Below are 13,476 nucleotides of genomic sequence, written 5' to 3' on the forward strand. Positions count from 1 at the left end.
CGAAGTGGCGGACGCAACCGCCGTCCGGCTCGCAGAGTCCAGGACAGCATTAATGGCGTAGGACGCAAATGCCGACGTCTGAGAGGTTAAAGACGCCACTTGCGGCGCAGACGTACGTGTGACTGCGTCAATTTGCGCTTGACCCGCTGAGATCGTTTGGAGTGCCCATACGGCTGCGAATGCTGAAGCAAAAGACGCGCCGATAGCTTCATAGATGGATTTCAACCGGAGCTCCATCTGTCAGTGGCATCTCTGAGTGAAGCCCCATCTTCCACTGCAACTATGGATCTAGCCGCCAGTCTGGAGATTGGGGGATCCACCTTGGGACACTGAGCCCAGCCCTTGACAACGTCAGAGGGGAAGGGTAACGTGTATCCTTAAGGCGCTTGGAAAAACGCTTATGGACAAGCTCGGTGTTTCTGGACTGCCTCCCTGAAGTCAGAGTGGTCCAGAAACGTACTCAATGTACGCTTGGGGTACCTGAAACGGAATCTCTCCTGCTGAAAAGCTGACTCCTCAGCCGTTGGGGCTGAGGGAGAAATATCCAACATTTGATTAATGGACGCTATAAGATCATTCACTATGGCGTCACCATCAGGTGTATCCAGGTTGAGAGCGGCCTCAGGATCAGAATCCTGATCAGCTACCTCCGCTTCATCATACAGAGAGTTGCTGAGACCCTGAACAATGTGATGATGTCCAGGGAAGCTCCCAGCGAGCTCGCTTAGGAGGTCTGGGACTGCGGTCCGTGTCAGAGCCTTCACCCTGGGACCTATGAGACACCCCGGGAGCACATTGTCGGTCCAACGGGGGGGACCAGGGTGCAAGAGTCAACAGTGCCCATGGTCTGAGATACCGGTCTGGACTGCAAGGTTTCGAGCATCCCAGCCATAGTCTCAGAAAGTCTATCAGCAAAAACTGCCAACTCCGTCCCCGTCACCTGGACAGTGTTAACAGGTGGGTCTCCCTGGGCCACCATTAGCAGAGGCTCCGGCTTAGTAAGTGCTACAGGGGCCGTGCATTGCACACAGTGAGGGTCTGTGGAACCTGCCGGTAGTATAGCCGTACATGCGGTACAGGCAGCATAGTAAACCTGTGCTTTGGCACCCTTGCTTTTCGGGGACAACATGCTGTTATCTCCTCTGAGCAATCCAGGAGGGTATATAGCCAAAAATCAATAGTGCGACCGTACAGTGCAATGTATAGCATACAAGCATATAAATATATATGTACACTTCGGCACTAGTGGGGTCAGCACCTCAGGTGCTGCTTATGTGATCACCAGAATCCCTGTCTGGGACCCCCAGAGCTTGTCTCCCCTCTCCAGCAACAGAAAAGCTGACAGGAATGGCTGCCGGCGTCCTGTGGAGAGGAGGGGGCCGTGGGCGTGCCCTAGAAAGTGCGGGAATCCGGCGTCCCCACTGTGCTCAGTGAGAGGGGTGGAGTATGCAAAGCATGCTCCAGCTCTCAGCGCTGACGTTATGTGCAGCGTCACGCCCTTCCCCTGACTGGCAGGCCTGTGGGCGGGAAACAGTGAGACTAGGCCGCAAAAGCCGGGGACTAAAGTGATAAGCGCGGCCGGCGTATAAGCGCGGTCGGCGCGGAAGTCCCCGGCGCACTAACGGTCCCAGCCGCACCGCAGTGTAAAAATGGCAGCGGCGGTCAGCGCGGCAGTCCCCAGTAAACTAACACACCCAGCTACGCTGCAGTGTGTAATGGCACAAGCGCGGTCAGTGCCGCCGTCCCCGGTGCACTAACACACCCAGCAGTGCTGCAGTGTGTCTGTGCGCGGTCCCCACGGGGACACAGAGTACCTCAAAGTAGCAGGGCCTTGTCCCTGACGATACTCGGCTCCTTGTCCAGCAGAATCCCCAGGGGCTGTGGATGGAGCACGGTCTCAGTGCCTGGAGACCGATTAGGATCCCACTTCACCCAGAGCCCTAAGGGGGATGGGGAAGGAAAACAGCATGTGGGCTCCAGCCTCCGTACCCGCAATGGGTACCTCAACCTTAACAACACCGCCGACAAGAGTGGGGTGAGAAGGGAGCATGCTGGGGGCCCTTTAGTATGGGCCCTCTTTTCTTCCATCCGACATAGTCAGCAGCTGCTGCTGACTAAACAGTGGAGCTATGCGTGCATGTGTGCCTCCTTCGCACAAAGCATTAGAACTGAGGAGCCCGTGATGCACGGGAGGGTGTATAGGCAGAAGGGGAGGGGCTTTACACTTTTAAGTGTAATACTTTGTGTGGCCTCCGGAGGCAGAAGCTATACACCCAATTGTCTGGGTCTCCCAATGGAGCGACAAAGAAACAACTGACATGCTGCTTCTTTTTCAGCATGGTTTTTGACCACAAATATGCAAATTAAACGCTGCAGAAAAAAAAGCAAAGTGCAGACAGGATTTCTGCTTTTCCCATAGACTTTGCTGGCAAACAAAAACGCATGCGTTTTAGCGCTAAAACGCTGCTGCTAAAAACGCTGCAGAAACGCGGAAAAAAACGCAACGTGCGAACATAGCCTAACAGTGGTGATATTAGCTTGCATTGCAGCATTGTATGAGATATTCAGGATTTATACAAGTTCTGTACACTGGTCTTGGTCGTTTTACTTCCACACTGGTGGTAATTTCCTTTTTATGATTAATACATGCTATGATTGTTTTTAATGTGTACTAATAAAAGATAAGGTTTTTACTTTTGAATTGTGTCTAATAGTTCACATTTTTTTTTTCTCATGGTTTTGAGATGGCTATAGGAGTGTGAGTCTATTTTTTTTATTATAATTGTACAGTACATGCAGAGTGGACAGGATTTATAGAAATCCCATGCTTACTGTGCTACATTTCTCTGCAGCGTAAATGGATATTTGGAGCGGTTTTCTGCGCCACAGCATGTTAATTTATTTTTGCGGAGACGCAAGTGTTCTAAGTCGGGAGAACAAAGCAAAAATATGCTGCAACCCGAATCCTAATCGTGCGCATTGGACGCTGCGTTTTCACACAGAGAACTCTAGCATCTCCACAAGACAAATGACACTGTGTCCAGAGCGCAGTGTGTCCTGATCGTGGGAACATACCCTAAGGGCGGTTTTGCACGTTGCAACATCGCACGTGCGATGTCGGTGGGGGTCAAATCGAAAGTGACGCACATCCGGCGTCACTTTCGACATCGTTGTGTGTAAATCCTAGATGATACGATTAACGAGCGCAAAAGCGTCGTTATCGTATGATCGTTGCAGGCTCCCACTTTTTCATAATTACGCTGCCGCGACAGGTACGATGCTGTTCCTCGTTCCTGTAGCAGCACACATTGCTGTGTGTAAAGCCGCAGGAGCGAGGAACATCTCCTTACCTGCCGCCGGCGGCTATATGGAAGAAAGGAGGTGGGCGGGATGTTTACATCCTGCTCATCTCCGCCCCTCCGCCGCTATTGGCCGCCTGCCGTCACTATGACGCCGCACGACCCGCCCCCTTAGGAAGGAGACGGGTCGCCGGCCAGAGAGACGGTCGCAGGGCAGGTGAGTGCATGTGAAGCTGGCGTAGCGATAATTTTCGCTATGCCAGCTATCACAAGATATCGTACCTGCGACGGGGGCGGGGACTATCGCGTGCGACATCGCAGCATCGGCTTGCGATGTTGCAACGTGCAAAGCCCGCCTAAGAGTGTTCAAGGTGCACTTATCAAATTACATGTGCCTGTATAGTTAGCTTCCATTATATATTTAGCTGTACCAAATTTATAAATTTAGATGTAACATTTCTGCTTCAATTCCCAGGTAGTAATAGGATTACCTATATACACTTTATTAAAGCAGCGCGGTGCAAGCCACAGAGATACCGGCAAATCAGTCCTATCAACATATATTACAATGAGAAATGCAGTACTCAAGTAAATGTAAAATTAAAAACATTTTATATACTTAATGACTGGCCATTATTTTCCATTTTTACCTATTTGGCAAACATTTTTTTTTCTTCACACTGACGTGTCCTTGTTTAATTTGGCACGTACATATAAATTACTGTGCAAGTACATATAGGATTTTTTTTTCCACAAAGAAAAAGCAAATTTTGACATCTGTTTTTATACCGTTTATTTTTCACACTAAATAATCTGTTGAAATTAATTTTGATTTATTTTTCTTTTATCGTTGTATGCTTCAGTTTGAATATCATCTTGCTCGGTTTCTAATGGGATTTATTAATAGAAATACACCATATTGTACACTTTTTTGGTATTGTTTTATTCCTCTAAATATTTGTTACATAATTTATCTCTGAATAGGTCATAAAAGACCTTTGAGGGACATTACACATTTTTTTCCAATATGTAGTAATGGGCTCCACGTAATGGAAAAACAGATCCTGCTGTGGCAAAAGTTACTGGCAGAGCCGATCTGGGTTTGCTAAAACCAACAGCTGTGCTATGCTAATGGAGTCATCACTACTGTTGATGTTTCTACTCACTACACAGTGCTCACACATCTCGGGAAGGAGGAAACAAGTGGTTCTAATCATTAGTCTTCTCTGCAGAATTCTCAGCTCTCTCTCTAGAAATTAGATCCTCGTTTGTCTTGATTGCAAGGGCATTAAAAAGGTAGACCACTACTTTTACATTGATGGCCTATCCTTAGGATAGTTCATCAATGTCTGATCAGTGGGCGTGTGAAACCGGCAGCGCAGCGCTACTCAGTTGATGGCATAATGGCTCTGGCCAATTACAGTGCTTTAGTTCCTATTGATTTAAATAGGGGGCTTATGTGCAGTACCTGTCTGCAGTTCCGGCAGCCGCAAACATCAGGAACTGCTGAATGGCGGGGAGTGCCACGTATCGCACCCCAACCGATCAGACATTGGTGACCTATCCTAAAGATAGACTATTACTGTTAAAGTAGTGGTCTAACTCCTTAATGCAGTGACGTCAAAATATCTGTTAGGGTAAAAGTTACTCAGCAGTGTTATGGGTTTTGGCTTCAGTATGACAAAACCTCTGAATGAAGCTGAAACCATATAAAAAAAAATAACCTTTTTCTTCAAATATACCCAAATATTTTGGTGACGCTACACTACATCACCAGAGCACTGGCTAAATTACCGTATAGGTTTTTTTTATTTTACGTTCTAATCAACATAAGCAACAGAAGAGACACAAGCCATTTTTATGCCAGCAATTATAAAGATTTCATATAGTAAAGCAAACAAAAAATCTTTTGTATAAAATGGAACATTATTTAGAAAAAAATACATAGAAAATTTAGAGGACAAAACACAGTCAGCCAAAAACATAAGCAACATGTCTGAATCATAAAATATTTAATAAGGTATATTTTAGGGAATATACTGTGTATAAAATTTGAGATCACAATAGGAAGCTATTTCAGAAACTCTCCAAGCTATAACCATCACTCATTTGCAATGCTCTGCAGATTGTATTACCACTGATACAAGGCTCTACTACAGCATACGGCTTGTAAACTAATACAAAAGTGACAATGAACAGAAAAGAAAAATCACTAGAGTGTTGCGATTAACTCTAAGAGCAAATAATAATAATAAAAAAGTTAAAAACACAGATCACGTTACACTAATGTAACAACAATGCATATATATTGTTCTCATTAGTAGTTAGTAGTCAAACTGCATAATGTAAAAATTATGAAGCAGAAAGAAGCTCACGGTAATAATGTACAAATAAGCAGCTCTGCCGAAGAAAAACAGGAGGAAGGTAAGAAAATCAGACGCAGGGAAGAAAGGAAAAGATTACAAAAAATCTGCTGCTCTTTAGTCTAACATCTGGTTGTAACTAAGTGCTGTCAGTGTACACTGAAAGGTGTCGACAAGCCTTTGCCCTGCAATGCACTGTGGACTCCTCTCGGCACAAAGATTACTAATGGACCAGGCACAACTTCTGAAGGCAGTGTTGCTGAACATCAGATAACCAATCATTTCATCTCTTCGTCTCCATGTTTTCTTCTCTGTCGTGAGGTAGGTAGATGAAAACAAGTAAATAACAGGTGTAATGGCAAGGATGCTGCACGAGTTCTTTCAAATCAGTGGCCTTAGCAGGCAAACTACCTTGGATATTGAAACAGCCGAGAGCTGAAGACATGGAGAAAGGTGGTGCTTGAGATCCATGGTGCCTGTTGGTCCACGTTCCTTTTCATGATTTGAGAAGAATGTCTATTTTTTTAATTTTTTTTTTTTATAAAAAGTCAAAAAAAGAGGTGCTCTGGGTGGATAACAAATCATCGCCCTTTGCTGTAACCAGGGAAAAACTGGTCAAGCAGCGTCTGGAGGACCTTGTTTGGAACCATAGTGTAAGTCTTTCCAAGGTCATAGCGGCAGGCCGGACAAGTGTAAACCTCCGCTCGGAATGAGCGCTGCAGGCAGCTCTGAATAGCAACCAAGATTAACCATTAGTTGTACAATCAACAGAAAAACCATGGCATGATTTAATTTACTACATAATGCATTGAAAATATCGCATATTTCAGTATCATGGAGTTGACTATATTATAAAAGTGACACATTAACTGTATTCTGCAGATTAAAATCATTACAGTAAACTTTTATTTGTGTAGGTCATATCATGGGAACTATACATTTACTTTTAGATCGATGGGGTTGTGTGAGAGACTTGGTTTTTGTGGACAAGCTGTATTTTTTACTGGTTTCATTTTAGGATACATACAACTTGAATTACTTATTATTCCATTTCTTTTTTTAGGGTGGGGGGGGGGCAGGAGGAGATGACAATACCATAATTCAAGTAATTCTAGCACTTTGAATTTTTTTCTCAACTCCAGTCCTTATAGAGATTTTTTCAGGGAGATTTATCAGTATAAATTAAAAGACCTGGCTATAATGGCGTTGTTTTACTGATTAAACTGATACATTTGGTAAATCAACCCAGTCTGTGGTTCTTAATAAATCAAGATTTGAAGTTGTCATATAACGATATTTCACTGCACAGGGGCAGGACTTGGAGTAGAGTCTTCTTCTTTGGCTCCTCCGCTGGCCTCCTGTGTATCTACAACAGGTTACTGATTCTTCAGTGACCTACCTCCTTTTTGAATTTCTGAGCAGCTGCTGTCAGTGGTGAACGTGTGACGTGCCAGTGGTGGCGCATGCGCATATCAAGATCTCTGCTCAATTCCATCTTCATTAGGCAGAGATTTCATCCTGCACAAGTGCCGGTGCAGAAGAAGACGACCCTAACCCCAGCCCAGCGCACTGATATATTACACTAAAACTTCAGAGGCTGATTAAACAAGAAACATATCGGATTGACTCACCAAAGGTATAACAGCGTCCTTATAGCCATGCCTCTACTTTATATTGCTAAAGCCTGCTGATATGTACTTTTTAAGTACTCCCAAAAGGAGAGTATTGTGTTTTTAAACAATCTCCTATTAAAGGGAACCTGACAACAGAATTAATCCCCATAATGTGATAAGCATGCTGTATTAATCTCCTAATGACATTTGTAAAAATGTCCTTATAAAAAAATATGTGTGTTTATATATTTGCTGCAAAATTGAAGTTTAACCTTGGTGCTTCTGTACAGGACTAGTTCGAGAACACAGTCATTGATCTCTTTACCTTATTGGCATTATGCCCCCGTAGTGTGATTGATAAACCAGGAGTGTGCTGAGATAATAGGGAGGAGGAAGAGGGATAACTTGTTCGCCTCTTCCCTCTTCTCTCTGCAAATGCTGATGTATCAATCACACTACGATGCCAGGGAACTAAGTACAGAGATGAGGGAATGGTCTTCTGGACTAGTCCGGGGACAGAAGTACCAAGACTAAACTTCAATTTGACAGCAAATACATAAACACACAATTATAATAAATAAATAGTTATAAACCTTATTAGTAGCTAATACAGCACTTCCTACAATTTGAGGGGGGGGGGGGTATAGCCTGCGGTCAGGTTCAATTTAAAGAGAATCTGTCACCAGGTTTTTACTACCTCATCTAAGCATTTCATAATGTGGAGACAGAGAACCTGATTCCAGAGATGTGTCACTTACTGGGCTGTTTCCTGTCATTTTGATAAAATCAATGTTTCTGTTATGCTGGACTACGAAGCAGCACGTCAAGTAGTCCCCTAATGATAATCTACTGCTGATTAACCAGTGATGTTATCAAAACTACACTATGCAGCCAGGTAAGTGACATCTCTGGAATCAGGATCTCTGCCCCTACATCATGATGCTCTAAGATTAGGTGGCAAAAACCTGGTAATAGATTCCCTTTAAGCCCAGGGTTTTAATAGAAAACTAACAAGGCAGGCACATGTTGCATTTTCCAATTGCTGCTATGGCATTGGCAACCATGTTGCCTCCCTCAAGAGTGTTGCAGGGTATGCCAGGCCGATCAGGCCTAGATGCCACTAGTCGCTATTGTTCATGGCATCTAAGAGGTAAATTACTATCAGAGTTAATTCCTACCTGATTAAACCCATCAGCCTCCCTCAAAAAGGATATTTGGTTACGTCCTTTTATTGAAGGGGTTAATCACAAGGCACTACCAACATGTTCTATGTACAGATATAAAAAAAAAGATTAATTTCACTCACTTTGCACACATTGTGGAGGCATGCCGTTGTGACAGGTTGATACACCAGCTCTTGACAGCAAATACACATGAATGTTTGCTCAACTTTCTTCAGAAAATTCTAAAAAAAAAGTAATTTTTTTTTTTAATACATCTTAATAGCAACTTCCACAACAAATGGTAGCATGAGTATTTTACATTCTGCAAGCTTTGCCTCTGAACTAGCAGGGAACTGCACAATAGCCAATTTCAAGAAGCCATAATAAATATTACAGCAGAAGGCATAAAGAAAAGGAAAGCTTTCATGACTATGTCATATCTTGGATTAGTATAATAATAATAATAATAATAATAATAATAATCTTTACTTATATAGAGCCAACATATTCCGCAGCGCTTTACAATTCAGGAGGTTCATATACAAACAAGTAACAGTTATAGAAAATACAATAATTAGAGGGAAAAAAGAAAACAACCATGCTCGTGAGAGTTTACAATCTACAATGAGGTGGGGGGGGGACAAGGTACAAGTGCTAATTTACAATGCCAATCCAGCCATCTCAAGGAATGGGGGGGGGTAAAAGATGTGTTTTTAGGGAACGTCTGAAGCTGGGTAAGTTGTGATTCATCCTAGCTTCTTGGGGTAGAGCATTCAGAGGATTGGTGCAGCTCGGAAGAAGTCTTGGATCAGGGAGTGGGAGGTTCGGATTAGTGTGAATGTTAGTTGAGCGTCGTTTGCAAAGCGTAGAGAAGAACAAGCAATTTGAATTGGATCCTGTGATATATGGGCAGCCAGTGAAATGACTGCCACAGAGTGGAAGTATCTGAGTAATGGTTAGCCAGATAGGTGACCCTGGCTGCTGTATTAAGGATGGACTGTAAAGAGAGAGTTTAGTTTAGGGGAGACCAATTAATAGAGTTAAGGCCACTTTACACGCAACGATATCGCTAACAAGATGTCGTTGGGGTCAGGGAATTCGTGACGCACATCCGGCCTCGTTAGCGACGTCATTGCGTGTGAAACGCAGGAATGACCGTTAACGGTCAAAAATACTCACCATATCGTTGACACGTTGTTCTAATCACAAATATCGTTGCTGCTGCAGGTACGATGTTGCTCGTCGTTCCTGCGGCAGCACACATCGCTATGTGTGACACCGCAGGAACGAGGAACATCACCTTACCTGCGTCCTCCTGCAATGAGAAAGGAAGGAGGTGGGCGGCATGTTACGGCTGCTCATCTCCGCCCCTCCACTTCAATAGGGCGGCCGCTTAGTGACGCTGCTGTGATGCGCACGGACCGCCCCCCTTAGAAAGGAGGTGGATCGCCGGCAACAGGGACGTCGCTAGGAAGATAAGTACGTATAACGGCTGTTAGCGATGTTGTGCGCCATGGGCAGCGATTTGCCCGTGACGCACAACCGACGGGGGCGGGTGCTTTCACCAGCGACATCGCTAGCGATGTTGCTGTGTGTAAAGTGCCCTTTACAGTAGTGAAGGAGGGTGTGGATAAGGGCCACGGTGAGGGTTTTTGTAGTTTACATGGTGAGAAAGGGGCGGATTCTAGAGATGTTCTTGAGGTGCAGGTGACAAAAGCGGGCAAGAGATTGTAGATAGGAGGTGAAGAAGATCGGTGTCAAGTATAAAACAAAGACAGCGAGCCTGGTGCCTAGGAGTTATTGTGGTACCGCACACTGACAGGGAGATGTCAGGTTTAGGGAGATTAGTAGACGGAGGGAATAGAAGAAGTTCAGTTTTAGAAAGGGTTAAATTTCGATAGAGAGCAGACATGATGTTGGAAACTGCAGCCAGACTGTCACTTGTGTCTGTAGTACAGCGGGGTGAGCTCAGGGGATGAGGTGTATAGTTGTGTGTCATCAGCATAAAGATGGTATTGGAAGACAAATCTACTGATGGTGTGTACAATTGGGGCAGTGTAAAGGGAGGAAAGAAGAGGGCCAAGGATTGAACCTTGAGGGACCCCCAACAGTGAGAGGAAGAGGAGAAGATGTGGAGCCAGCAAATGATACGCTGAATGAGCGGCCAGAAAGATAGGAAGAGAACCAGGAGAGCAGAGTGTCCTTTAGGCCGATTGACTGGAGCGTAGAGAGAAGGAGATGGTGGTCAACAGTGTCGAAGGCTGCAAAGAGGTCAAGAAGAATAAGCAGAGTAGTCACCATTACGTTCTGCAGTCAGAAGGTCATTGAGCACTTTGATGAGGGCGGGTTCTGTTAAGTGATGGGGGGAAGCCAGATTGTAAAGAATCTAAAAGAAAGTGAGTGGAGATGTAGCGGGTGAGGTGGGAATAGACCAGGCGCTCCAAGATTTTGGAAATGAAAGGGAGATTGGAGATTGGTCTGTAGTTGCTTGTACAGTATAGGTCAAGAGAAGTTTTTTTTAATAATAGAGTAATGATAGTATTTGAGGGAGGAGGGGAAGATACCAGAAGAGTGAGCGAGATTGAAAATTTTAGTTAGGTGGGTAGTGACAACCGGAGAGAGGGACTGAAGTAGGTGTGAGGGCAAGGAATCAGTAGGGCAAGTGGTAGCACGAGAAGAAGAGAGGACCCTGGAGACTTCTTCCTCTGTGAATGGGTCAAATGTGGAAAGTAAGCTGGATGGGCTGTAGGGAGGGATGGGAATCAAGACGCTTGATGGCTGGGAGCTGATCTCTCGGCAGATATTTACTTTGTGAAATACGAGGCCAGCTCATCAACATGAAGGTCTGTGATAGGGGGGTCTGTAGTTTGGGACTGAGAAGGGGATGAAAGGTGTCGAAGATCTTTTTTGGATTGTTAGAAAGAGAGGTGATCAGGGTGGTGAAGTAGGTCTGTTTGGCACAGTGAAGGGCAGCGTTGTAAGTTCTTAACATGAATTTGTAATGGATGAAGATTTCTGGTGTGCAGGTTTTCCTCCATAGGTGTTCGGCACCTCTGGAGCATCGCTGGAGAAATCGAGTTTGGGATGTGAGGCAGGGCTCTTTTACTCTCCGTTTGGAGATTCTGAGGGTGAGGGGTGCAACTTAATCTAGGGTACTTCTGAGGGTGTGATTGTAGTGGTTTACAGCCAGATCCAGGCAGGAAAGCGAGGAGATAGGGGAGAGTGATGAGTGTAGAGAGTCTTTAAGTGTCTGAGAGTCAATGGCCTGAAGATTTCTGAATGTGTGATAGGTGGGAGTGTGCTGGGTGGGCGAAGGTTTGTGAGCTTGAAGGACAAGATGTTGTGGTCAGAGGTGAGTTTTCAAAGTGGAGATTGAGCAGAGGCAGACAAAGACCAGGTCAAGGGTGTTACCAACTTCATGTGTCTCAGAGGATGAGAGCTGTGAGTGGCCAAGGGAGATAAAAGCTGGGATGCAGATGGGGAGGTTGGGCTGTTCAATGGGATGTTAAATTCCCCCAGGATAAGGGTTGGTAAGTCTGAGGGCATGAAGTGTGGGACCAGGCTGAAAAATAGTCAAGGAACTGGGTGGGTGAGCCTGGGGACGGTATACAACCGCTACTCTGAGGGAGAGGGGATGAAGAGCCTGATGGTGTGGACCTCAAAAGAAGGGAATGAGAGTGATGGAGCTGGGGGATGACCTGGAATGTGCATTGTGGGGACAGGAGTAAGCAAACTCCACCACCATGTCTGTTCTCAGGTCTTGGTGAGTGGGAAAAGTGTAAGCCGCCATGAGAAATAGCGGCAGGGGAAGCAGTGTCAAGAAATCCTGAATCCAGGTTTCAGTGAGGGCCAGCAGATTAATAGAGTTATTGAGAAAGAAGTTGGGGATGTAAGAAAGCTTGTTACATATATAGTGAATTCCAGAGAGCACAATTTAAAGAGGGAGATGAAGGTGTATAACTAATGTTAATGAGGTTAGCAGGGTTTCTATAAGAGGTGGGGGAGGGAGTAGAGTTGGCATGGGGTGGACCGGGATTAGGAGAGATATCTCCTGAGAGAAGTAGCAGTAAAAGGAGAAAGAGCAGATAGTTTTTGGACTTATGATATGGATTATTCTGCAAGACCCTGGAGCATGAAGGACTGAGATTCTTTACAAAGGTGAAAAGAACATGGGAGCTGTACATGGGAGAGGGGAGGAGAGAGGGCCTGATGTGGATGTATGAGGATGAAGGGGGGACGGGGCGGTGAAAGTGGACAGTAAAAGCACATAGGAGGATTGAAGACTGTTATTAGGGGCAAATACACAGCATCAATGTGTTAGCGAATAATACAATACTTACAGATGGACTATCATTGTGGTTAGGGTAAGGCCTAATATAAACACAAAACCAAAAAACATACAGCTCACTAGACAATTGAATTTGGGTGTGGTTCTCGGAAACCAAAGGGTTAAATCATAAAACTGATTTGTTTTATTCGAATTGATGTTTAATTGTTATTTGATTTAATTGTGCTCTCATTCTATATGTTATATATAAAGCGGAGTGTATGTGTGTGTGTTTGTATGTATGCATGTCCGCTAAAGGAATTCGCACCGTCGCATTTACAATCACGACATTTTGCGCAGACGCCCCATTTGACTCAGTGAACATCATAGACTATGTTTTGAGGGGAAATTGTAACCCCACACTTTACAGTTATTTACCAAAAAAACCTGCCTCCATTAAACTCGATGGAGCTGGGAGCCACAATGCAGCCAGAACTTCAGACAGGGAAAGAGAGAGAGACAGACAAAGAGACAGACAAAGAGACAGGGAAAGACAGGGAAAAAGACAGACAGGGAAAGAGAGAGACAGACAGAGACTGGAAGAGAAACAAAGACAGTTACTATCCCGGGCAACGCCGGGTGCTACAGCTAATATAAATATATAAATATATACATATATATTACACACACAGTGCAGACCTAAAATTTGGACACATCCTCTCATTCAAAGAGTTTTCGTTATTTTCATGACTCTGAATATTGTAGATTCAC

General features: G+C 44.6%; 1 protein-coding gene across 1 annotated transcript in view; it reads right to left on the reverse strand.

The window, feature by feature from the left end:
* Nucleotides 1-5,294: 5,294 nt before the first annotated feature.
* Nucleotides 5,295-13,476, reverse strand: part of UHRF2 (ubiquitin like with PHD and ring finger domains 2) — a 205,725-nt gene continuing 197,543 nt past the window's right edge. The window contains exons 15-16 of the mRNA XM_075317479.1: nt 8,582-8,680; nt 5,295-6,390 (exon numbers count right to left, since the gene is read on the reverse strand). Of these exons, the coding sequence (XP_075173594.1) occupies nt 6,244-6,390; nt 8,582-8,680 (246 nt within the window). The 3' untranslated portion in view covers nt 5,295-6,243. The remainder of the gene's footprint in view (nt 6,391-8,581; nt 8,681-13,476) is intronic.

The sequence above is a fragment of the Anomaloglossus baeobatrachus genome, chromosome 1, assembly GCF_048569485.1.
Source record: "Anomaloglossus baeobatrachus isolate aAnoBae1 chromosome 1, aAnoBae1.hap1, whole genome shotgun sequence".
In the NCBI taxonomy this organism is placed as follows: domain Eukaryota; kingdom Metazoa; phylum Chordata; class Amphibia; order Anura; family Aromobatidae; genus Anomaloglossus; species Anomaloglossus baeobatrachus.